General features: G+C 50.7%; 1 protein-coding gene across 1 annotated transcript in view; it reads right to left on the reverse strand.

The window, feature by feature from the left end:
- Positions 1 to 8,614: 8,614 nt before the first annotated feature.
- The window catches only part of FAM222A (family with sequence similarity 222 member A), a 77,957-nt gene continuing 59,525 nt past the window's right edge, over positions 8,615 to 27,046 (reverse strand). The window contains exon 3 of the mRNA XM_072600162.1: positions 8,615 to 11,597. Within this exon, the coding sequence (XP_072456263.1) occupies positions 10,234 to 11,597 (1,364 nt within the window). The 3' untranslated portion in view covers positions 8,615 to 10,233. The remainder of the gene's footprint in view (positions 11,598 to 27,046) is intronic.

Consider the following 27,046-nt stretch of genomic DNA (forward strand, 5'->3'; position numbering starts at 1 on the left):
CTCAATTCCTCCTTCCCGGCTGGGCTCTTCACAATGCCTCCCCCCTCACTCCCATAGCACCGTGCCTTGAGGCAGAAGCCTCCCAGCTCTCTTGCCTCCTCCTCACGGGCCTGGCTGTACTTCGGTAAACTTCTGTATCATTATCCTAACGCCAAAGGGCATTTGCTGGTCGCTCGGGACCGTTCCTTTGAAGGGAACGCCCGGCTCCGCCTCGAGGCAGCTTGCGCCGGTGTTCCCGGCCGCCTTGGACCGCGGTCCGTTTGGAATCAGGGGTGCTCCGCAATTTCCGAACCTGAGCCTGGGGGAAAGAGGAAGGGGGCAGATGGATGGGGCGATACTCGAGAGCGCCGAGGGCTGAGTCAGAGGGATCTTCGTCCTCCCCATCGGGCGACGGCCAGGCCTGAGGGACCCTCATCTGCCCCGGCTCCATCCACAACCCCCCGCCTCCCCTAGTCTGGTCCGCCGTCCACTGAGAATCTCGAGTGCTCGCTTAACCCTCGTATCAACAATTTGGAGAGCAGAGGAATTCAAGGACGCGTTTGGCAAAAGGGACTGCCCTCCGGTTCCTCCTCACAGCCTTCCGAACGCATCCTTGCTTTGCACCCGTCCTCTCCTACGCTAGCTAAAGAGGAAGAAAGGGAAGGAGCAACCCCCTCCCCCAGCTCCCTCCCGGCTCTGGGGGCGCAGGGCAAGCAGTGTTCCATCTGGAACCTCGGGGACTTGGAGTGGGGGCGGGTTCTGCACTCCAGTCTCTGAAGCTGGCAGTGGGGATGCCGGAGGGCAGAGGGAGGAGGGTTGAATAGATGGCCCCAGGAGGGGCTACGCCCTCCTCCCTCCCCACCACCGACCCTCTCTCCCCCTGGAGTCTCAATTAAGCCAAGGTCCAGATTTCCTCACTTAAAGACCGCTGAGAGTCTCTATAAACCACATCACCCACTGCCTAAATACTTTTGCAACACACACTGGGACCATTATCCCACGGAATGGGTACCCAGCAGAGGCTGGGTTGGGGGCCTGAGATAGAGAAAGGAGACATTAGCACCACTCCCCACTCCAATGCCCATCGCTCCCACCCTCCCCCATGCAAAGGCTTTGAGCCAGATTCAGCCTTGCCCTCTTTCCTTAAAAAAGAAAAATGAAAAAAAAACCCCAAAACAACCCAAAGAACATAAAAAACACAAAACCAACCAAACGGAAAAGTCCAAATAGGGTTCCAGCATCCTCTGTCACTACTCTCCTGCCATATAATGTCTGTCAATTAGGGGCAGGCATTTCTCTTCCATTTCTCCATCCACCATCTGAGCAGGCTGAATATTGATTTGGGGGGACAGCCATGGAGGACTGGGGGAGAGACAAAAGGACTCAATGAAGGAAATATGACAAATTTTCAGTGACCCCTTTTGTAACAAAGAGGTGCCTTCATTCCCTAACAAACGCATGCACACAAATATATGCAGGTATGCATGCAGATATTCATATGTAGGAGGGTCTGGAGAAAAAGGTGACAGGTCATCATAGGGCTTAGAGCTCTAAAGGACTATAACAATCATCTAGTCTTAACCTCATTTTTACAGAACAAAAGAGTGAGGCTTGAAGGCCTTCAGTTACACATGAAAGCAGGAATTTGGGGTCCAAGCCAAGGTCTTCAGACTTCAAACTCAGGGTTCTATCAATTACATTACTTAAGAAGTGATTCCAGGGTTCTCATTTGTCCCAGTCCCTGGGCTGTACTCAGGGCTTCTGGGGCCTCAGTTCGATCATCCATCATATGGGGCCAAAAGGATTCCCAGAAGTTCTTAGTTACCTAGGGTCAAAGGGACTGCCCTCTCTTCTTCCCTGGACCTCCAGTGCTCCCAGCCCATCCTGTCAATCCATCAGAGAATCAGCTTTTGAGGATGGTTGGAGGTCTTCGGCTCATAGGCCTTCTTTATTTGTTTTTCCCCTCTCACAAATCAGAGACTGGTGTCTGTGTGAAGGATTATGGTGCCTAGGGATGGAGAGGAGCCAGTGGTTACCTGGACCTACTTAGACAGCTGGGGGTTCAAGGGGCAAAGGTGACCAAGAGAGTACTTGAGGTCAAGGCAGAGAAGGGCAGTAACCATAGTCATATAGATTTAGATCTGGTAGGGATCTTAGAGGTTATGGTTCAACCTCATTTTATGGAGAAAAAAACTAAGTTGAAAAGGTGTTAAATGACTTGGCTAGGGTCACACAGGGAGTAAATGTCAGTGGTTTAAATCCAGATCAATCAGTCAGTAAACATTTATTAAGTGCCTACTATGTACCATACACTGTGCTAAGCACTGGGGATACGAAATGAGGCAAAAGACAATTCCTGTCCTCAGGCAACAATAATGGACCACTGAGCTACATACCAGAGAAACAGGAAGTAATTAACAGGGGGAAAGCACTGGAATTGAGAAGAGGTAGGGAAGGCTTCCTGAGGAAGATGGGGTTTTAGGTGGGACTTAAAGGAAGCTAGGGAGGTCAGTAATTGGCTTGGAGGAAGGAGATTGCTCCAGGTATGGAGCAGCCAAAAAGAATGCCCAGAGCCAAGTGATAGAGAGTCTTGTTTGTGGAAAACCCAGAGGCTGGATCAAAGAGTACATGGTGGGGAGGAAAGTCTAAAAAGACTGGAATGGGAGGCTGAGTTTTGAAGGGCTTTGAATGCTGAACAGAACATTTTATATTTGATCCTGGAGGTCACAGGGAGCCGTTGGAATTTATTGAGGACAGTGACATGCTCAGACCTGAGCTTTAGGAAAGTCACTTTAGTGACTGAATGGAGGATGGACTGAAGTGGGGAGAGACTGGAGGCAGGCAGACCCCCCCCCCCCCCAGCATTTATTGCAATAGTCCAGGCATGAGGGGATGAGAGCCTCAACTGGGGGTGGAGGGGGTAGTTTCAGAGGAGAGGAGAAGTTTATGTGAGAGATGTAACAAAGGTAAAATTGACAGACCTTGGTCCCACTGGTTGGGTATGAGGGATGAGAGAGAGAGTGAGGAGTCCAGGCTGACTCCTAGGTTGGCAGCCTATGGGACTGATAGCATGGTGATGCCCTTGACAGTAATAGGGAAGGTGGAGGGAAAAATGAAGTTAAGGTTCCATTTTGGACATAATGAATTTAAGATATCTACTGGACATCCACTTTGAGATGTCTGAAAGGCAGTCAGAGATTCCAGATTGGAGGTTAGCAGAGAGGGATGGGCAGGATGGGTAGATTTGAGAATCATCAGCATAGATAGAGATGGTCATTAAATCCCTGGGAGCCGATGAGATGGCTAAGTTAATTCATATAAAGGGAGAAGAGACAAAAACTCCTGGACAAAATCCTGGGGGACACCTGTAAGTAGAGGGCCTGATTTGGACAAGGATCCAGCAGAAGGAGACTGAGGAGTTGGAAAACCAGGAGAGAGGGATGTCCCAAAAACCTGAGAGAAAACAATATCCAGGATGAGAGCATGATGGAAGTCCAAGGTTGCAGAGGTCAAGGAGAATGAGATGGTCCTGATTCCATACCCAGCTCCCTGACCACTGCCCTCCATTCATTTTCAATCCTTCAGAAGGAAGGCTGAGTCCCATGGCTTGGAGCTGTGTAGTACCATCATAGGATGATATATTGACAATTGGAAGGGACCTCTGAGACCAGCTAGTCAATGAAGAAGCATTTATTAATTGTTTACTATGAGTCAGGCAACCCCCTTGTTTAACAGTTGGAGAAAACAGGTCCAGATGGGTTAGGGGATTTGCCCAAGGACACACAGGTAGGAAAGTGTCAGGCACGAGATTTGAACCAGTGGTGCTTTTTCCACAGTACCTCCATGTCAGGCCTACTCTTTCTGTTCACTCACACCTGCCAAGGACTGACCTTCCCCCACATAAGGAGATCCTCTTTCCCTAACCCATCTCTCCTCCCTAGCTCTGACATTCACAAGTTATTTCCCCATCTGTAAAATGGGGTTAATTCCTCCAGCAAGTGTGCTGCAGGGTGATTGTGAGACTCACAGGAAAGAGGGCATTATGAACATCAGCTGTGATTCTTGTCATCCATGGCTTTGGCCCATAAGCTATCCCCTACCCTCTCCATCTTCTCCACCCCCAGATTGTCTTGAATGTGAACATTCCAGGCTCTTTCCCAGCCTCTCCCCTGCCCCACCTCCCCATTTCTCCCAAATGACATTAACCTCGGTGAAATTTTTCTTTTGTCCTAATTTCTCTTTGTTGGTTTGATTGTCTGTCAGGCAGTAACCCAGTACGTAGACAGAGAGTTATTCTCACGGCAAGCAATAAATATTCCCAGAAACAGACAGCCTGCAGGTTTTGTTGTTAAGGGTGGGGTGGCTGGGAAGGGGTAGAGAGTGGGGAGAGAGAAAGACAAATGTGCCTGTTGAACTATTTGAAGAGAGAACTCTCCTTTCTGGCCCAGCATTGCCAACAAAGAGGGAACTAAGCGTGGGGCAATTAGGACTTTGCCCTAGGGTACCAGCATCTTGGAGGGGTGCTTCCTTCTTATGGGTAATTATAATAAAGGGGCAAACAAATCAGATTGATTTGTTTATCATGGGGATAGTGGTATAGCTGATTTAGGAGCTGAATTGTTGTTTTATACAATAACAGTAGCAAACCCTGCCATAATCCGATGGTCCCAGTCACCTCTTCCAGGATTCTATCTATGACACTTTGATCTCACTTGAACCTTTTAACAAGTTCCGATAATATTCTTCCCATTTTACAGGATGGATAATGAAGTCCAAAGAGGGGAGGTGTCTTATCCAAGGTCACATGGTCGGTGAGTAAAATGTATCTGCCCTCGTGGAAGCCAAGAGTCCAGAGGGAGAATTCAAAGAGAGTGAAATAAATTACTTCCAAACAATCAACCAATCCCCATTTTCCAGTCTGGCTTTTCTGGATCCTTCAAACAATTCTGCCTATAGTGTTCTCAATGGAAGGGCCCTTTGAGATCATCGAGTCCAGTTTCTTCATCTTATTTTTGAAAATATTTTATTGATGCTTTTTTCTCTGCATCACAGTCATTTCAACACTTGCCGTCTCCTTTCCATTTTAGAAAGAAAGAAAAGAAGGCTTGGAAAGGTAGGAGGGAGCCAACAAGTCACGTGCCTGGTTAATGACACAGCTAAGACTAGAACCCAGGACTCTCACCTCCCACTCTCTTTCTTTCTTTCTTTCTTTTTTTTAAAAAAACTCTACCTGACACCTAACCATAAATATCCATCTCATTCCAAACCAGCTACAGTTGTGAAGTCATGAGGACATGGCCCAGAGGGGAATGAATGAGTGGGAGAATCAGTGACCTCATTTCACAGCCAAATATCAATTATTTTTGGATCCTCTCTAGTCCTGTATTATCCTGTATTCTCTCCCTCCCTCCTTGGGATCTTGGATGAGAGTTCCCTGGGCAGGCAAAGAGAGAGCCAACCAGGTCAGCACCAAGGTTAGCTCTGAGCAGTCTGGAAGGAATGAGCCAATTGAATTCCCTGAGGAGGCTTTCTTGGAATATCTTGGTTATCTTCATATTACCCTCCTGAAGTGGGAAGAGGAGAGATGGTTATCCCTGCCATACACATGGGAAACCAGGGGGCATGGAGAATCTGAGTGACTTGCCCAAGGTCACTGAGCAAAGTGATAGGACCAGAGACAGAGAGGGGAGACCTCAGATTTCAAGTAACCCAACCCCTGAGGAAACAGAGGCCTGTGGGGGCAGTGATTTACCTAAAGTCATACAAATAGTAAGGGACAAAGGTCATGTGTAACTCCATGTCCAGCCCTCTCCCACTGTGCCATGCTGCCTGCTCCATGTACAGTTGTTAAGAAAGTGCTTATTAAACCTTAAAGTTCTGTAGAAATGTGCATGAAGAGAGAGAAAGTCCCAGGTGACCTCTTACTAACACATAGTGGCGCATTGATTCCATGTCCAATGTTAACTCCCTGTACCCCTTTTCAGCTGTATGGAGGTCCTGAGTACCTGCTGGAAGAGCATTCATAGAAAGGATCATAGATTTAGGGTCAGAATGTAGCTGAGATGTTTTTAAATCCAAATTCCTCATTTTCAGATGAGAAAGGGTTTCAGGGAAAGGTGTTTCAACAATACTAACCCATTTCCCTTCCTTGGAAGGATGATTTGATACTTGTTGGGGCCTGCCAGCATCAAAGGAATCCTTAGTCGTAATATGAAGAAGGGGCCGTGGGACTGCAGGACCTTTGCCCAAAGAAAGGGTTCTTTGACCTGAGAGAGCTCTCCTTGGCTGCCCCCATCACAACCAGACCTGTCCTGAGAGGTCTTGACCCTGGTACTGGGCCCTTTCCCTGGACCAGAATGGGCTGTCTAGCTCATAGAGTGCTCCGCGGGGATCAGCTTGTGTCCTCTGGAGGCTCCCAGGTCCAGGTAGGCTGGTTACCTGCAGAGGATGGTTTAGAAGACAGATGGTCTCTGAGATCCCTTACCCTTGTCCTTCAACCCCTTTTCCTCCATATTCCCTCTCCCCAGGGCTACGTTGGGAGGGGAAGGCTGTCCATCCATCACCTCTCCAAAAGCAGGGATAAGTAGCTGCTGCCGCCACAACTCTCCTCTCCTCACCCTCCTCCAGACAACGTTTGGTTAAGCCCTGGCCTCACAATGGTGCACCATATGGCCGTGGCCCTGGGGAGCAGGCCAGGGCCCCTGTGGAATGTGAAGCCATTATCTTCTGCTTCCTCCCGCCTGGCCTGGCGGCATTGTCAGGGCTCTGGGGGAGTGGGGGCAGCCTGGAATGGAAGAGAGGCTTATTTTGGATTAAGGGGCTGGAGACCAAGTGGGGTAGCCAAGCGAGAGACAGACACAGAGACTGACACAGAAAGTAGATAGAGGAGAGAGGTAGAGACAGAGAGAAGAAATGAGAGGGGGAGGACAGGAGAGAAAGGGGGCAAGGAAGAGAGGGAAAGAGAAAGGGAAGAAGACAGAAGAGAGGGAGAGGAGAGGAGAAAATGAGAGACAGAAAGGGGACAGAGATGGGGAAGAAAAAGGGGTAGAGAGGGGGAGAACAGGGAGAGGAGGGGAAGAGAGAAAGGAGAAAGAGAGACAAGTGAGAGAATGAGAGAGGGGAAGAGACAGAAAGAAGAGAGGGAGAGGAGGGGAAAGAATGAGAGACAGAAAGAGGGGAGACATGGAGAGAGAGAGATGGGGGATAATGGGAGACACAGGAGATGGAGAAGTAGAGATAGAAGAAAGGAGAGAAAGGGAGAGAGAGAAAAAGGGAGAAGGAAAGAGGGAAAGAAAGACGGGGGAGAATGAGAGAGAAAGGGGAAAGAGAAGGAGAGAGAAAGAGGAGAGGGAAACAGAGAGAGAAGAGGGGGAAAGAGAAAAAGGGGAGAGAGATAGAAATAGAGAGAGAGACAGATAGAGAGGCAGAGACAGAGACACAAAGAAAGAGATGCAGAAACACAAAGATGGGATTGGAAGCTGGTAGGACTTTCTCTTCCTCTCCTGCGCTCAGACTCTAGGAGGAGAAACCCTGGCAAGTGAAGCATGGGGGCTCCCTATTCCCTGGCCTTGGGGTCCAGGCCCACAAATCTCTGTCTGCCTTTCCTGTCATGGGAGGGAGGGACACTAGGTGCTTTGGGTGCCTGTGGCAGGAGAGGTGGGTTCTGTCTCCTAAGTCCCTTGCACTTTGGCTATCATACACCAAGGCATTTAAACCAAGCTTTGGGCTGAGAGCTGTCAGGTGCCTAGACTTTGGGAGAGTGGGTGGGTAATGGTGCTTCTCTCCCAGTCTTATTTTGTTGGAAGTGTGTCTCTCAAAAGCAGCCTTGAAAATTTTTCAAGGTCTTTGATTCCCCCTTGGAGAAATGTCCCAGAGGTCTCTCCCCCAGCCCCTGCAACTGAATTTGCCAGAGGAAAAGCTGATTTCAGACACCTTTCTCCCTGCCCACCCCAGCACCAGAATGGTTCCTTATGATTCAGGCCTCAGCCCTCCCTCTCTCCTCTACCCTCCTGTCTGGCCAGCTCCCAATTCCCAATCCCTTGCTTTGCTGGAGCCCAGAGGCCTAGCCCTGGTTATGGTGCCATGTACTCTTGTGGATACCCATTACTAAAAATCCCTGTATCTGGCATACTGGGGGCATCTCCTGGTTTGCACTGTACAATGGCGAATCACAAGGACTCTCCCTCAAGGAGCCAGAGATGGAAAGGTGGGGGTAGGGAATCTCCCTAGGTCAATTTTAGTCTGCTTCCTGCATCAGCCTCAAAAATGCCCAGACTCTGTTTCCCCAGCCATGAAGAAATGTTCCAGGGGTCACTCCTTCAAGACCCAGCAACTGAACCACTCCCATATAAGTAGACCAGCTGCCTTTCTCAGTGCTCACCTAGTGCCAGAATTGCAGTCTGTGACTCAGTTTGCAGCCCTTTGTCCCTTTCTCCCCTAGCTTCTTGTATGGGGTCTATCTCATCTGACCAATTTACAGCTCCCAAACCAGCAGGATTCTGGGTCTCCCTAGGTGAGGGTGGGACTAAGGTGGGCTCTGAACAGAGCAGAGAACAAGTGAGGTTCAGGTAGCTCAACAGCCCTGATTGTACTTTTGGGGAAAGTGGAGGAAGGAAAGAAAATCCAACATCAGAAATACATCCGCATTTTCTTTTTTTTTTTCTCTTTTTAAAACAATATAGTGCAGACAGCACTTCTCACAGTAGAATATAATGGTCAATTTTAGTACAAAAAAACATTCTCAGAGATTTGTAAATGCACTTAGTGCTTGCACAGGCCTTGCAGAACGCTTTCTGTCTGAGCACGACCAGTGGGCAGGAGGGGGAGAAGAACTTGGGGTAGGAGGGGAGGGGAGGCAAGGGAAGCAGAGGGGCTTTCTAGAATGCAGACCCCCTGGGATTCTAGTCTCCTCACTCCACCAACAGACCTGGAAAATGGCTGGGGACAGGGAAGGATTTAGGAGGGGTCCCAAGAAAATGTAAAATAAATACCCAAGGACCAGGAAATAAAGCCACTAACTTAGTTGGTGGCTATGGCTGGGGGAGGGAGGTGAGAAGGGACCAGCAGGGTGTTTCTTTTACTCTTCTAAATTTCAGAAAAACAAAAATCCAAGGGTGAAAATAAAGGAAACAGCTGGGGTGGGGTGGGGAGAATGGGTCCTGGGCTTTGAAAATCTAATGTTTCTCTAATTCCTATTAGGTTAGGAAGGAAGAGGGAGGAGAGTGACCAGTGAGCAGAGGGGTCCGGAGACCGACCACGGGCTCCAGTGACCCCAGAAGACTGCCAGGATGGGGTGGGGGAGGGTAGCGTCTCCTTTATCCTACCTGGGATGCCTCAGAAAGGAGGCAACCTGGGCAAGGGGGAAGAGTTGGAAATATTGCGGCAGAGCTGGCTTGCCCAGGGGGTGGGGGTGAGGATGAGGACAGGGACAGGCCAGCCTTTGGGCTTCCTAGGGTACCCTTAACTTCTGGACTCTTTTATTTCTGCCAAGAGGGCTGGGGGATTAGGGGGCTTCATCCAGAGCGGATCACAGGGGGAGGGCCAGGAGTTAAAGGTGGGAGGGAAATGAGATTCCACAGTCTGGACCCTCTCCCATCCTTCCCCCTAGTAGGAGCCCATGGGCTGCTCCTCCCCATTTTCCATTGATCCAATCTAGGATTTGAGGAAGCCCAATCCCTAGGCTAAGTGGAAAGGGCTGGAGGGGACCGGGCTCTGTCTTGGTAGCAGCCAACGCAGAAGTGGGCGGGAAGGATGACTAAAACTTGGTTTCATCCATGTTTTCCAAGTGGTTTCTTTTGCTTTCTCTAGACGGTCCCCAGTTATTTTATTCACTTATTTTTTCTTTCTTGCAGAGCAGTGCAAGGGGTTTCCCTGGAAGGCGGCGGCGGCGATGGCAGAGCCTCGTCGTCCGAGGTTCTTCCCAGCCTTCCCACTGACCCCTCTCCCCCAAGCACGCCCCCCCAACCGTCTGCCAGAGAGCAGCAGTGACCTATGCCTGTGCTCCCCACTTTCGAAGGCTCAGGACCCCGTTCTGTCCCTCCCGCCTGGCCCAGGAGCGTCAGTCCAAAGCCTCTCAGGGTCTCCCGGCTGCCCTGGCCTGGGCCCCTCCCCGCTTGGGGGCTGAGGGGCACGGCAGCGCCCGAGGAGGTGTGAGGCGGGGCACACGGTGGGAGTGTGGCCCCTTTTCCCCTGGCTCCTGGCCTTCTCCAGCCTGTTCCCGGCCCTCCTCATCTGTCCGTCCAGAGCCCCCGGGCCTTATCTGTAGACGGGTAGGCGGATGTGGGCATGTTGGTGGTCCAGGAGCCGGGGCACGGACACTGTCTCATAGCCTTTGCCCAGCATCTGTTCCTTGATGCAGGGCGGGTGGATGTCGTTGATGAGGTACTCCAGGGACTGCAGGCTGCTGCTCAGGATGGACGTATTGCATACCGTCTTGCTGGGGAGGCCTGACAGCCCGTCGGCCGGGTGCACAGCCAGCTCCCGGGCTCCCGGGCCCAGCTCCGGCCCCGGGTTGTAACAGTCACTGTTGGGGGTGACCAGGACGCTGTTCCAAGGGGGAGCAAAGTAGGGGCCCACGGAGAAGTTACCGTGCATGCCCACGCAGTTCAAGGGGGAGGAGCTCACTTTGTCCCCGGCAGCCCCGCTCAGGAGATAGGGGCGCGGGGCTGCTGCGGCCACCGCCCCTGCCCCCGCCCCGCCCCCGCACACCTCTGGGGACTTGCTCACCGCCCCTCCCCCACTGCTGCCTCCGCTGTACAGTCGGAGCTGCTGCTGCGGCTTTTGCTGCCAGATTAAATAGTCCAGGCCGGCACCGCTGCCATCCGGGTACCCGGCGGGCTTGAGGCCCCCCAGGGCCATGGCTGGCGTGGCCCCCACCACCAGCTCAGCCCCTTTGCGGCAGTCCGGCAGCATGGCACTGGCGTAGGCCATGGTGGACCCAGGCATGCCCGAGAAGCCAGCGGGGGTGGCCGCTGCGGTGCGCTTGGCGGGGCTGGGGTGAGAGACCGCCACCCCCTGGCAGGCTGGCTGGGAGCCCTGCGCCTGGCATTGCTGGTTGACCTGGTAGATGATACTCTGAATGGAGGGCAGGTTAGATGGTGGCAGTGCCAGCCCACGCCCGGCCAGAGGGATGACCGAGGCGGCCACCGTGACGTTAGGGGGTGGGGCAGGCCCCTCCAGCGGCTTCTGCCCTCCATGGTAGCCCAAGGGGACGGCGCTGGGCCCTAAAGTGCTCGACACGGGGTAGGGCGCGATGCCCACCTGCACAGCGGCAGGTGACAGCTTCGTCCGCTTGCCCTCCACGCTCTTGACCACACCTTTGCCTGAGGAGGAGGAAGAGGAGGCAGCAGCGGGGGCAGAGCTAGAGCTGGAGGAGACCGCCGCCTTGACGATGGCCAGCAGGCCTTGGTAGCCACTGGCGTGCAGCGGGTAGGGGCTGTAGCGCTGGCCCGTCGTGTCGTACCCATTGACGGTGCGGCTAAGGTGTTTGTGCTGCGGGACACGAATGTTGGTGGGGAAGATCTTGATGCTGAGTGGGCTATTGGCCACCTTCTGGGCATAGGCGTCCAACTCGGCTGGGCTCGGGTACCTCGGGGAATGCATGGAGCTCACCGGCTCGCCTAGACAAGAGACACATAAGCAAGCGTTAGAGCTGTCTCTGGGCTGGGACTCGCTACCCCAGAGCTGATGGGGCCCCTTCCTCTTCCCAACGTCTGACTCCTCCTCCAGGACTGCCTATTTATAGTGCCCCTAGGCGCTCTGCGCTTTTTCCTCCTGGGTATTTACACCAGCGGTTTTCCCCCAGCCCCCAGGGCTGATGCCTTCTCCCTTCCCCAAATCTTCCCTCTAGGACATCTGATCTATAACACATCTGGGCGCTCTGAGTCCTTTCCTCCTGGGCATTAACACCAACTGATCTGCCTTGACTCCACGCTGAGTTTCCTGGCTTCCAATCTTTCCTCCGCTCTCTCCCGGCGCCTATAAACTCCTGTAAATCTGCAGCGGATGAACAAGCCTAGGTCTTCACGACCTCCCCTGGCGCCTCCCCTCTTCCCTCAGGCCCCAGGCACCATCTTTCTGGCGCACATAACCCTCTGGGCCTTGGCATCCACGCTCCCAGTGCCCTCCTGAGGATTTCCACGCCCTTCGGAGAAACCTTCTTTTATTAGACTTCTGCCCCAATTAGAGTGAGTGAGAGTCCCTTACGAAGTTCGCCTCATCTTCTCCATTTGTAAGCGGGCCATTAAGGCAGTGCTGGGGCCAGAGGAAGCCTTCCCAAATGCCTTTCACTCACTCATTCCTTCATTCACCTAGTCATCCGTTCACTCTTTCCCCAAAGAAGCTAAAGGTGATTACAAATTACTCTTAATTAGAAGCAGTGGAGCACAGGAGAAAGGTGCCTAGGATTGGAATCGTAAGCCCTGGGTTCAAATCCCAGCTCTGCCTCGGCAAAATGAGGACTAGAACGCTTCTTTGTAGATCCCAATCTATGATCCTTACACTAACAGCCGGGGAGGGGGGGAAGGGGGTGTGCAGAGGACAGAGGGTGCTGGACTAGGGCTGACCCAACTGGGCCAGGCCTCTTGCAGAGGGGAGGTTCTGGGCTAAGTGCTGCAGGGAAGCAGGGAGTCCAAAAGAGTAGAGGCCAGGAGGGAGGGCACACCAGGCATCCGGTACAGTCTGAGCAAAAGCATGGAGGTAGAATCAGGAGTTCAGGGAACAGTAATCAGGTCACTTTTGTTGGAGCATAAGAAGAGATGAAGGGGAGAAATGTGAGATCTGCCTGGAAAGGTAGGCTGGAGCCAGATAGTGGAGGATTTTAAAAGCCAGGCGGAATATCTGTTATAAGTAAGAGTTCTGTTTTTACTTTCTTTTTCAAGGTGGAGGAGGGGGAAAGGTGAGGAGAGAAAATAGATTTTGGTTAATTTAAAAATATATGTATATATTGAATGATATATAATAAAATATATATGAATACATATTTATATTACATATACATATAATAAAATATATTTTCTGTTTTAATATATTTATATTACGTATAAATATAACAGTGTATTTTCTATATTTTCATATATTTATATTATATAAATATATATGAAAACAAATGAACAAACAAACAAATCTACATCTCCAGGCAGAGGAGTTTGTGTTTGCCGTGGGGGAACCTTTTATGGCCAAGCCTCTCTTTAACAAGAGTAGGCATGTCCTGAAGGCAGGGGCCATTTTTGGTCCTTCTAAATTCCTTTCCCTAACACAAGTCAGGCACTGGGGATGCAGGGTGCTCAGTAAATACTTCCTCACCTGCCTGACCTTGACCCCTGTAAACCCACACCCTCACCCTAGTTTCCCATGAGACCATAAGCTCTGTGAGCCCCTCTGGATCCTACAAGCTTCCGTGTGCCCCCCCCCCCCCCAATTAGAACAGCAGAGGCAGCAGGGCCAGGATAATGAGGCTGCCTCCAATGTTTGTCCCCAGAGAAGCATCTTCTGGAGTCAGCGTGTCACTGTAACTCCTTCACAGGGCTAGACTTGGGGGGGGGCTGGCAGCCCCCGCCCGGCTTAGCTTCTCCCAAAGGTGCTGGGACCCTTCCCGCCCGCTCATCTGCCTTCTTCCCTCACTCTGTCTCTGCTGTTGACAGCAGGATGAGCGGGTGGCCATGCCTTATTTATGCACTGTCATTAATGGGGTTGAAGAGTGTAATTTACATGACACATTAAATGTCCAAGCTGTTAGCCAAAACAAACAGCCGTCAAGACAGGCAGGATGGCCCTGAGACCTTCCTTTAAGGACTTCTCCCCTCCCTGCCTGGTCCTCCCCTGCCTCCCAAGCCCAGGTTCATCCCAAGGAACCAAGAGTCTCCCAAGGCTTGGGGCTGTACCTGGGAGATGGGGATCAAATTTTTGGTACTGCCCACTTTCCAGGCTGGGAACAACTCACAACATGTCAAGGACCTGTGATTCTCCTGGCAGAACCCAGTCCTCTTGTTACCTGTGGTCTTAGAGAACTGCCCTGGACTCAGGGAGCTCCAGCAACTGGCCAGGGGTCCCACAGCTAGTAGTAAGCATTTAGGTGGATCTGAATCCAGGTTCTCCTGAGTACAACTGTTCTTGCTCTCTCTCTCTGTCTGTCTCTCTCTCTGTTTCTCCATCCATACAACATATGTACTCATACATATACACACATATATACATTTATATGAACATATGCTTATATATATTCATACGTGTGTGTGCATGCATGAGCCAAAGGGATAGAGAGTAGACTGGTTTAGGGAACTCCCAAGTAAGGAAAGTCCCTCCACTAACAATGGTTGGCACCTTTCTTAGTGACTTTTGGCACAGAGATATTAAGTCACTGGCCTGAGACCACACAGCTAGGAAGTATTGGAAATGGGTGAGATTGGAACCCAGGTTTGCTTGAATCCCTGTCCATTTCCCTCTCTACTATCCCAGTGAAGATGAGGAGGGATAGAGGCTGGACCCTGGATTTAATTGGTTGGTACACAGGGAAATGCCAGCTGAAGAAGCTCCCTCCATCAGGGCAGTGTGGTGCCTTCTCACAGTCTGAGGCTTGCTTAGAATACTGAGGAGCTGGTGGCTTATCCTATGCTAGCTGTCATTAGGATTCTTTGCTCTTGTACTCAGTCCCTGCCTACAGGAATGTGGGAATATTCCATGGTCTGGGCTCTACATCCAGTCAGCACTCAATAAATGGTGATATCTGATGATTCCCTAGGCCCTGTGAGTCAGGCAGAGTTCAGGGCCCCTCTGTTTCAGGGTCCCTGCCATCTCCTCTTCAGCCTCCATACCTCCTCTAGAACAGGTCTCCACTGTCCAGGGCAGGACTCATAGCAGAGAGGCATTTGGTAAGGGTCTGGGGCTGCCCCTGCCTAAGGTCACCTGAGTAATGCTGACAAATGGATTCCCTCTTCCATCAGTCCTTCTCTCCTCTGGGCTAGCCCAGGCTGACCTTTCGCCCAAGGCCAGGAGCCTCAACAGCAAACACCAAAGTTAATTAAGCAAGCAGGGGAACCGATTTCCCATTTGGGCTCCATTTTCAATGCAATTTAGCAAGTCTTTATTAAGTGTTTACTGTGTACTAGACATGCTATCCAGGCAAAGACCCAACCCAAACCATTCCTGGCCCCATTCTATGGACCCTTGTTTGGGGCAGTGGCTGAAAGGGGCCTCAGCAGCCTTTTCTCCCCTGCGCCTGAACAGGGGTAAGCTCTATAACATCTTGGACCAGTGGTCATCTGGTCTCTGCCTGGATACTTCCAGTGATGGCAGCTTCACTATCCCCCAGGTTGTCATTGCCCATGTGGGAGGCTCCTCCTTCTTCCACAGAGCTGGGCTCTTCCTCCTCAGGTTCCTAAATCTGTCCTGCAGGGCCAGGCAGCCATCCCACTTCTCTCTCACTCTGCTAATCCACTCTTCTTCCATTCAGACATCCCACTTCTCTCCCATTCCACCATCTCACTACTCTCCCAGACTGCCATCCCACTCCCCTCCCATTGGTCACTTCTAAGTTTTCTGACGACTCTCCCAGATCACCTTCTCCAGCTCCTTCCAGTGATGCTTGCCAGGAGGGCCTCAGCTGTCCTCCATTATTATGACAGGTGGCTTGGCTCCCTTTTCTTTCATAGGATTTAAAAGTGGCCTGGACTGGAGTGTCTGACTTTAGGGCTCGCTATCCTGGGAAGTACACTCTCCTTCCTGGAATGATCTCTCTCCTGCCCTCCCCACTGCCCAATTCCCAGATTCCTCCAAAGTACAGGCCAGGTGCCCCTTCCTACAAAAAACGATTTTGCCTTTATTCTGTATAGACTTTATATAAAGAGGCAGCTGGGGGTCTTGGACAGAAACCAAGCCTTGAAAACAGAAGACGTGGTTTCAAATTCTACCCGTAATACAGAAAGAGAAGATGCCAACTTTCTGGACAGGAGGAGTTTCTATACCTGGGAGTTCTTTATATCAATGAAATAGCAGGTGTTGTCCCGAGCCCTACATTTTACATAAAATGAAGTGTAACTTAGTGTAGAGAGAGGGCACCTTAAGGATGGAAGACCTGGGTTCAGGTTGGCCTCTCCACAGAATAGCCAAGGCCCAGGCACTTAACCCCTTGATGCCCTACCTAAGACTGAGCTGCAGGACAGGTAGGGCACAGCACGGGTAGATATTTCTTCATGGAGGTGGTAGTGGTGGTGGTGGTGGAGGTGGTAGGGTGCTTTCTTAATAAAATCATGGGCCTGGATTAAAAAAACCCCACCAACATGCTATGTGCTTCTCTGGGCTCATTTTGTTTCCCCTCAATAGAATGTAAGCATTTATGGTAGGGACTGTTTGGTTTAGAAGGCAGTGAGATAGCAGAGTGGACAGAGGGCTAGGATTAGGAAAATCTTCCTCTGACCTTGGGCACTTAACTCCCTTCAGCTTCAGTCTTCCCATCCGTGAAATGGGGACAATGAGAGCCCCTACTTCCCAGAGTCATTGTGAGGATGGAATGTGATGATACCCAGAGCGTTCTGCTAACCCTAGTGTCATATATGCTGACTGTTATTATTACTCCAGTACCAAGGCCAGAGCAAATACTCAGCAGATGCCTGCTGAATTGAATTTCTGTGAGAGGATGGTAGAGAGTTCCTCCCCTCCCCTTAGACTCCAATTTGCCCTGTGTCTTGGTCTCTCCTGTGCTCCATATCCCCTCTGGGAGTGTTCCCACTCTGGTCTCAGGGCGTCCTCTGGAAACTCCATCCCCAGGGAGGCAGGGATGGGCCCCTGGCCAATTCTGCCCAGGATGTCCAGCCCTCCCGAAGCTCACCCAGGAAAGGAGGTCATTACTCTGACCTGCCCCTGGTTCCTGGATAAAGTTCTTCCTAAGTGGCCTAAAATAAAGTCGGTGTGGAGAATGAAAATGTCACTTGGGCCAAGGGGGGAATCTTTCTCTGAGATTGGATTTAAACTACGTTATACAAGCAATTTCATGGGTGCTTAGCGCCACTCCGAGAGTCCTAGAAAAAGGAGGCAAGCTTTCCATTTACCCGCTATAAATCAGCCGCAGCTATAATGAGCACAAAAATGTCACTTTTATGCAATTTTACAGATGAACAAAACTGGGGAAATTAACTGTAGTAACCTACTGTAGTCAGCAAAAGTGGCTGCAGACAAAAAATTATATCTGTATATATTTTCGAGCCCCTCAAAGCCTCTCCCAAGCAAGTTTCTGCCATTCTGGAGTGAAAACTCATTTGTCCTTCCCATTACGGTTTCATTTGGAGTTTATCTTGAGTATCCAATGAGCCCCCAGCTGTGAAAATGATTAAAGCTACAAAATCTATCTAATAGATGGAATAAATTAGGTGTTTAAAACCTCAAGGAGGGAAAAATGGGGAAATGCCTGGCACAGAGTCATCCAGAAAAGGGGGGCCCCTTGGGTCCCCTGGAGCTTGGTCATGACTTGGCTCTTCTTGCCCTGGTGGCTGGCATGACCCCCTCTGATTACCTCTTCTCCCTCCCAGACTTCTGAAGGTGGTCAGAGCCAGGTGGGCAGTCAGGAAGAAGAGGGCTTTGAAGGCAGATTTCTAGTTCGGGCTCTGCCATGTAACCCCAGGCAAGTCATTAATATTGAAGAGGCTTGTTTTTTTGGATATTTTTGTCTTAAAATAAGGGTCATGGCCTCAGATTGGAGGTTGGTGACCTTGTTTTTAAAACAATCTGTTTTGCTAATTGTATTCCAATATAATCTGACTCTTTAATCCTCTGTATTTTATATATTTATATGATTTTAAAGGGGTCCAGAGCCTTCAATAGACTGGGCTAAAGGGAGAGGGGGGCGGGGCAGTCCATGACCTAGAAAAAATTGTACTGGACAGAGGCTCTAAGCCCCTTTCAGGCCTGAGAACTGGAGATTCTGAAGAGTCAGGTCCTGACACCTTGCAGAGAATCGAGAGAGTCTTGTCAGGGGCCCAAAGGAGGGGCATGGGAACAGGGGCTCTCCCTGGGACATCTGGGGGCTGGGAAGAACACCCAAAAGGGAGACAGGCCCAGAAAGGGGAAAGTCACCTGGCACCTGAGCAGCAGGGCCAAGTCTGACTAGATCCCACTCTCCTAACTCTCAGCCTCCCCTCATTCCAGGACATTTCTCTGCATGGTTCTTGGACCTCACCTGAGATCATAAGCTTCTCTGGGCTGGCCTTGGTCAGCGCATGGAGACACCAGTTACAGTGAGTGTCTGGAATTTCCCTGGAACAAAAACTGAGGGTGGGGACAGTGAGCCGGAGGGGACACCCCATTTGGGAGCAAACTTGAGTCTTGGGGGCCCTGAGGTATGGGTTACATTATCTGTGCACATTTTGTATTTGCTTCTCAGTGGGCATGGTGGACTGTTCCCCTCTCCCAGACTGAAGGCTCCCTGATGTTGGGGCCATTTCATTTTTGTCTCTGTAGCCTGCCATGGTACCTACAAACAGCAGGTGCTTAATAAATGGTTGTGGTGTCAGAGAGGACTAAATTGAAGATCCTATCACAAGGTTAAGCCTGGGGACTTGACCAGTGACTTCACTGGTCTAGGGAACTGGATGGGGAGGAAATTCCATCTTCCAGATGAACATGGGCCCCTTCCCTGCAACTCAGAGTCTTGGAGAAATGTCTGGTAGCACCTTTAAGTCCAAACAGCTGCTTCCCGCTCTATATGTAGGTCCCTTTGACCACTCTGGGCCTCAGTTTCTTCCTTTGTAAAATGAGGTCAGTGTAATGGCTTCTGAGGTCCATTCCTCTGAGCTTTTCTGGGCTTAGTATTTTCATTTATAGAATGAAGGGCTTTTATAGATATTTCCACAGGCAGCCTGATCCATTCTGGGATAGCTCTAACAGTCAGGCTTGGGATTTTCTTTTTTCCCTGACAAAAAAAAAAAAAAAGCAAAAATCGATGTGTGTGCAATTTCTCTTGCACAGCTTTTGGTCAGTTTGGGTGGATCAGCTCCTGGGGGCTGGTTGGATTCCCCTGTCCCCATCCCTCTACTTCTGAACCCAGTCTAATATCTAGGCTCCTCCCCGCTACCCCTTCACTCTCCCCATCTCGAACCCTGGGCCCACGAGCTCTGGGGGGGTGAAGTTATCAACAGTTTACTGCTGCTGTTTAGGAAACATCCCGAGCCAGCAGTGAAAATGGCAGCGAAAATGACTCCATTAGAGTCAGGTCCTAGGGGTGAGAGAAAGAGGCCCCTTTGGTGGCTGGGACCTCTCCAAGTGGCTGCAGTAGTGGAGACAATAACCAGGCTCCCCAAGCCTCGATGACCAGCTCAGTAATGTTTGGGACAAGGTGGGGGTGGAGGCAGACCCGATGGTCTCACCAGCTGCCTGTGGGGCTGAGGCTCACCCTGGGGGGGCAGGCTTCCCTCTCCTCACCCCCAAAGCTGGGCTGCGCTGCACTGAGTCCTAGCTATGAGGGCTAAATACAATTACACACACTCCATTCCAGTAAGTAATGGTACGGAAAAAGACCTCAGATAAGCATTTCACACATACTTTATGAAGATGGGCAAACATTTCCACTTGAGCGGGATGAGACTCTCTCCTCCTCACCCCAACCCCCTGCCTTACTTCTCCTCCATTCCACTGACACCCAGAGAGAGCTCCGGCTGGCTCCTCTGTGGCTCAGGCTGAGCAGATGGGAAAGGGAGGCTGCCCTGGGCAGACACCTGAGCTGGAAGGAGGCCCTGACATCACAGAATTAGAGTGCCGGAAGGGACCTCAGTGGCATCCAGTGTATTACATAGCCCAAAGGAATTCCCACTATAACATACTGGCCATCCACCCTCTCCTTGAATACCTCTGAGAATGGGGAGCTCATTACCTTCCAAGGCAGCCTATTCCTCTGGACAGCTCTGATTGTTAGGAAGGTTTTCCCCTGAAATCAAGCCCAAATTTACCTCTTCTGTTCCCATTTTCCATCCCCTGCTCCCTATCCTACCCTCTGGGGCCAAGTAGAACAAAATCAATTCTTCTTCCAATACTGAAGACATCTATCATGTCTAACCACACACATACACCCCCATGCCCCCAATCTTCTCTGGTGTATCTCTTGTTTCTTCAATTGAGCCTCATAAGAGGATCCTTTTGTTTTACAGATGGGGAAACTGAGTCAGCCCAGAGAGGTTGACATCTACCTAAGGTTGAATTTGGACTCAGCTCTAACCCCAAATCTACTAAGCCAGTCTTACTTCTTCACTCTTACAAGTGAAGAGACTGAGGTTGGAAGGTTGCCATGACTTGCCAGCATAGCTGAGATTACAAACCAGGGCTGGTGACTCCAAATCAAATCCAGGGGCTTTCACAGGTCCAATGATTTGCCCCACAGTCAGTAAGCAGGGCTGAGAGCTTAAGCCAGGGTATCTGCCTCCAAATACAGGTCACACAGTCACTTAGCATTTATTAGGCACCTACTGTGTGCTGGCTACCAGGCTAGGCACTGGGGAGCCTAGTCCCTGTCCTCTAAGAACGCATAGTCTGAAGAAAAGAGACAACAGGCAGACAGCTATGGACAAACAAGCTGGAGATGGAACAACTTGGGGGGCACCTCCCAGGAAAGGCACCAGGCTGCCAGGGTTCCCCTCTCCTGCTGGTGAGCTTCTTGGAGGACTCAGACTCACAGCCTCCTAACCTGTAACTCCCCTCCTTATACTCCATGTCACAGCCAAATATGCCTCCTCACTATTCCTCATACACACAGCCCTCCATTTCCTCTCTCTGTGCTTTTGCAACGTCTATTCCTAATGCCTGGAATGCCATCTCTCTTTGCCTCATCCCCCTTGGAATCCCTGATTCATTTGGATGCATTCTGTTTACTTCACATCCCTCTCATTAAAGGGAAAGCAGGGATGATTTTGTTTTGGCCTTTGTATCCCCAGTACTGCCCACACAGAGTTGGTGCCTAATAAATGCTTACTGACTGACTGTTTGAAGAGTTAGGGGGAAGGAAGCTGTTTGTCCTTTACAGTGGATTCTAAGAATCCTTTGTCCACAACTTGGGAGGACCAGAATTTGTCACAGAATCCTAAAGGGTGAGAAGCATTTAGAGGTTGCCTTGAAGAAGGAGGGCATTCTCACTACATTACTTCCTTAGTGGCTCCCCACTGGTTGAAATCATATTTGTGAGTTACCTCACATTGACTTAGTATATATCTTGTCTGTACTTAGTGCATACAGGTTGATTTCCTCTTTGGAGAGTAAGCTCCTTGAGGTCAGGGTCTGTTCTCTTTCTATCTGTCTTCCCATCACCTAGCAAGACCCGGCACACAGTAAGTGTGTAATAGATGCTCATTCATGGATGATTTCAACTCCATACTTCCCCCAGTGCTTAGCAGAGGGTTCTGTATACAGTAGGTGCTAAGTTGAGCCGAATCGATCAACGTGATGTTGTACAGAAGGCTGTGTACCAACATTCTCATGCTTCAGCCTAAAACATTACAGAGTCGGGAGTCATCCATGGGCGAGGTTCCCAAGGGGCTCTATCTTCAGACCTGCTGCCTACTCACAAGCACACACAGATATACAGATGTGTAAAAACCACAGGATGCCATGGTTCCTGCTGCCTTTAGCTCTATGAGCATATGTAACTCGAAAGACAGAATACAGAGGTTCATGAGTGTGTAGACAGGTAGACGCTGGAGGGTGTAGATGTATAGACACATACAAACAGTACAAACCCAGGTACATAGAAAACTCAAAGGCACCAGATCCTGGGTCTATGTAAGGCTCCCCCACAGACTTCCAAACACAGAAGGACACACACAGACATCACTGAAGGGCAGAGGACACAATATGACACACCTGTGCAAACAAATCAATCACACACCACCTTGTGGGCTAGGGATACAAGGACAAGGAAGCAGGCCCTGGCCTGAAGGAGCTTATACTCTGATGGGGGAGATAGCAAGATGCAGAATGCATCCAAATAAAGACAAAAATGTTCAATTTAGGGTAGTTTAGGAGGGAGAGAGGGCACCAGTGGGCTGCCCAGCAGGGATGCTATAGCTCACAAGTCGGGATGTGTGTGTGTGTGTGTGTGTGTGCATGCGCACGTGTGCGTGCATACCTAGGCCTCTCAGACTAGCCACACCAATGAGCCCTCTCCTCTGCCCCACTTCTGTTCACATCTCCATTAAGGCCTTGTAAGGATAATTTAAAAGGCAGAATAGAAACGAGGTCAGCGGCCATTTCTGCCATTAAGTGAACGTTATGGGCTTTTTACAGGTGTCTTAAATAGACATTGTTATTAACGAGTATATTAAACCAATTAAAATCAGAGCCTTGGAGTGGGGCTTAATGTAGCTGATAGGAGAAGTGCAAGCCCCCCCTTCATATTCCTGGCTGTCTCCCAAGGGTTGATTTCCGGTCGGGGAGATTAGAGCTGCAAAGGGAATGGGGGCTGGTTTGGGCCAGTCGCTGGTCACCCAGATGTCCTTGGGGCCTGGGGCCCAGCATGACATAAAGTGTTGGACTGAGAATCAGGAGAGCCTGGGCTCAAATCCTGCCCTATTCACTGCATCTAGGGCCATCTCCAGTTGTCCTGATCTATATCTGGCCAATGGACCCAGATGACTCCAGAGGAGAAAGTGAGGCTGATGACTTTGTGCAGTCCTGTCTCACTTAAATCCAATTCACTCTCATGTCATAGCATCACCTCCCTGATGCCATGGTCCTCTCCAAGCATGAATGACAAACAGCCTGTGACCCTGAACAAGCTATGGAATCTCTTTCAGGCTCAGTTTACTTATCTGTAAAATGGGGGTGTTGTGTGGAGCAAATCAGATAATGTAAAGTGCCTGTAAACCTTAAAATTCTGTACAAATGTCAGGGAGGTTAGTGAGTTGTGACAGGGATTCTTTGGAGTTCCCACAATATGAGATGGAAGCTTCTGAGGTCTCTCCAAGCCCTGAAATACTTATGGATCCCTTTTTCCTTTGCGTTAGCCTTCAGGGATTTGAAGATATTTTATTTCTACTTTACAGTTTACAAAGTGCTTTTGATCTACACATCTACCCACTGATGGAGGTGCCATTATCCTCATTTTATAGATGAGAAAACCAAGACAAATAGAGGTTAAGTGCTTGGCACAGGATCACACAGCCAGCAAGTATCTGAGGCAAGATTTGAACTCGGGTCTCCCTAACTCCAAGTCCAGAGCTCTATTTACTACCTTTAAACAAAAATGGGATTTTAACCTGTGACCCTGAGAGTTTGTACCACGGTACCTCCTGCAGAATTTTAGAGCTAGAAAGGTCATCTAGTACAACCTTCTGGTAAGTCCCCAAGTGATTTGCCCAAGGTTGGGGAGCTGTCAGGGAGTTCCTGTATTTGTCTTCAAAATCTGGGGCTTTTTTAAACCCACCAACAATCCACCAGCATCTGTTAAGCACCTACTATATGCCAGGTTGTGTGCTAAGCACTAAGATACCCACTTATCCAGTTGTCAGCCTGTTCTATGGCAGACACCACAGCCTGCACCAAGGATCCTCAGCTTCCTCCTTCCCCTTGGCTGCTGAGGGGTGAACTTGGGGTGTGTGGAGGGGTGGTAAGGAGGGTACAGCTGTGAGGAGAGGAGGCAGTGGAGGAGGGCCTCCTGAACTTCCCCCACCATATCCAGGAGCTGGTCCCACAAACAGTAGGGGAGAGGGAGACAATCTCCACTCTGTCCTCCTGCTAAAGGAAGCTGCTGGCCTTGGACCGGCAGCTATCTGCAAGGCAGAAACAAAGAGCCTTAGAGGAATAAATAGAAGTAATCTGTGAGGCCCGACTAGGGAAGGGAGAGAAAGATGAAGGAGGGTAAAAATGGCTAACTCGGATGAGAAGCTGGGGAGCAGTAGGCCCCACTAGACCAGCCCATTCCCAGTGAAGGTGGGCATTGGGCAGGAGAGGGAAGGGCACCTCCTGTAACCGAATGAGCCTGTTCTAGTGCACAGAGCATAGGACTTGTGGGCAGAGTCTTGGGTTCAAACTCAGAGCAAATTACTGCATCTGTCGGGTCCTCTGCTCTGTTATCTGGTTAAAAATGGAATAATAATGTTTGCGACTCCCTCCCTTGAGGGGTGAGTGTGTGTGTGTGCACGTACAAGCATGGGTCCTGACAGTGACAGGAAGGACCCCTGCCAGGGAGGTCTGGGGGTCTTTCCTCTTTCTGTAGCCAGAAATCATGTGTGAAACCTTGGAAGCATTAGAGAAAGCAAGCTGGGATTGTTGATATAATTCACCTGGAAATGACTCATCACAAACTCCTGGAGATTTAGGACTCAGTCCTGGAAGGAACCTCAGAGGCCACTGAGTTCAGCAGATGAAAAAGGACTGGGCCAAGGTCACCCAGGTGAGCTATGGCTTGAACTCAGGTCTTCTGACTCCAGACCCAGGCTTCCTCCTGTCACTTCCTGACCCTCTCAGTACAGCTTTGGGGGGCAGAGTGTGTGGATCCCCAGGCTTCCCACACCAGAGTCCTTGCTGGAAAGCGCAAGATGCAGAGGATGGGGCTGGGAGGCAAGAGGCACATCTGCATTCTCCTTCATCCTGACACCACTACCCTTGGAGGTGGCAGCATCCTGAATACTCAATTAACATGACACTAATTAGCTGGTGACATGCGAGGAATGCCTAATGAAGCCACCGAGGGGTGAGCTCCAGAGGAGGGGGAGCTGGCCATTGCTGCTCTGGGCCTGTGGGGCAGAGGGCCTGAGGGAGCACCCCCCTGCCCCTGGGCATGTGCGGGAGGGCAAGGGTAGGGCATGGGCAGGGGGGAGCATCGGGGGCTTCCTGGCTTTTCTTTCTCCACTGTCCCACAGCCCAGTGTCCTGAGACAGGTTGGACTGGAGGGAAGGGGAGCAAGAGCCTCCCTGGCCCCAGGAGCTGAGAGGGAAGGCAGGTTCCCATCCTGAGATCTGTGGAGGGAGCAGGGCTTCCTCGATTCCTCTTAAGGGGGTAGAAGCCGTGGGGAGAGAAGGAGCAAGTCATTCAGCAGAGCCGGCCCCCACCTTTCCATCAAACCCCCTCCCACCAGCTGCCGGGGCTATGACGGCCGATCCTCTGTGTTGTCACACGCCAGAATGACAGGCTTGAACCCCCAGGGGGAAAATTACAGGGCTCCCAATTTCCTCCCAGCCCGTCTCTCCTGGCAGCCGCCAAGCAGTTCCTCAGCGCTGTATTAATGACTGCTTTCCACCCGTGGTAATTACCGCCCGGCTCCTGCGCCACTGCTGCCGCTGCCTGCCCGCCGGGGGCCCCAGAAGCCGTCACTGTGTAGACAGCCGGCCTGGTTGGGCTGCTCTGCTCTCGGGGACCTCGATCCCTTTTCTGGGTTGGGGTCTGGCCAATGAACCGGTTCCCAAGGCTCCCAAGAGGATGGGAGGGAGCCTCTGTAGCCAGTCGGGAGCTCATCCCCAGGCAGGCTCCTCCCTAATTAGCCCCCAGGGTCATCTTACTCATTCTTGTAGGCTGAGTACAGAGCCTTGTGAGTCCTAAGGGACCTGGGTTCTAATCTTGACTGCTATTGAAAGTCTTGAGAGACCTTAGGCAAGTTACTTTTTCCCCTCTCTGGGCTTCAGTCTCCCTCTTTGTAAAAATGAGAAGATCTCTAAGATCCCCCTCCAGCTCTGAATCTATGAGCATTAATGAATGAGATGGAACTTGGTAGAACTCTGCTGGGTCAGGCCCTAGAAGAAGACTCAACCCTGACCAAAGATTGAACTGTTCCCCAGCTGACTCCCACATGACTCCTAGGATAGCTGCTCATATCATTCCTCTTTCTTTCTGTCTTGGCCTTGAGTCTGTCACAGGGGCTTCAGGAGACCAGGAGAAACAGCCTGGCTACAAGACGTGTTGACATATTGACAGGGATGCATTCAAGCATGAATCGATGAGCAAGCATTTATTAATCCCAGACTAGGAGCCAGGCCCCGTGGCTGGGCACCAGAGATACAAACACAAAAGGGAAACAATCTTTGCCTTGGAGGAGCTTCTGTCCTACCCAGGGGAGACATCTTGTACACGGTGAAGCAAATAGGTGGACACACAAACACTACCAGAGTGGAAAGAAGTCGGGTCTGACAGGAGGGATGCTCGGAGGGTCTGGCTACAGTGAAGTCAATAATCCCCTTTGGGACCTTGGGCCAATCTCAATGACCCAAAGAGTGAAATGAAGATATCAAGGCCCCTTGCCAGTGCAGGCAGGACAGGACAGCACAGTTCGGAGCATGCAGACTCTGGAGTCAGATGACCTGGGTTTAAATTCTACCTTTAATGACTGTGACCCTTGAAGCTCCCAAATTCCCTGTTCTCAGGACCCTCTCAGCCCTGATATCCCTTGTTCTAAGACCCCTCCCAGTTCTGATCTTCCCTGTTCTAAGGCCCCTCCCAGCCCAGACACCCCTGTTCTAAGGCCCCTCCCAGCTCTGACATCCCCTGTTCTAAGCCTCCTCCAGGCTTTTACATTCTCTGTTCTACATCTTTTTGTATGTAGGGGTCCCCACCCTGTACACTAGAACATCTCTATGGGGCCCATACTATATGATCAAATTGGGGCAGGGAGTAGTGGGGAGCACATGCTCAGTGGGGCTGGGGCCATAATCAGTATAATTCTGATCTCTCACCCAGAGCACTGTGCACTTATTTGTACGTAACCAACACTTACTCTAAGTACTGAACATGTTCAGTCCTACCCTAGCCCCTCCAGTAGAATACAAACAGGTCAATACAAGCAATTGGAGTCTGGAGACCTGGATTCAAATCCCACCTCAGGCACTGACCTTGGTTAAGTCACCCAACTTTCTCGGGTCTCAGTTTCTTTCCCTGTAAAATGATGGGGGTCATATGAGAAGGCCTCCAAGGTCCCTTCCAGCTCTGACTCTATGACCTAGAAGTGACTAGGCTCCCCGTCCTTTTGTCCCTAATCCTTAGCATGGGGATTATTGGCTAAGCCTGGTCCCCAAGCAGGTCAAGGCCCAAGTTTTGGTCTCAACAGCCGCAGCCATAGCTGGTTCCATCTCTAGAGCCCTGGAGTCTATCTCCCTCCTGATCCCTAGCT

The sequence above is a fragment of the Notamacropus eugenii genome, chromosome 4 (genome assembly GCF_028372415.1).
Source record: "Notamacropus eugenii isolate mMacEug1 chromosome 4, mMacEug1.pri_v2, whole genome shotgun sequence".
NCBI lineage: Eukaryota > Metazoa > Chordata > Mammalia > Diprotodontia > Macropodidae > Notamacropus > Notamacropus eugenii.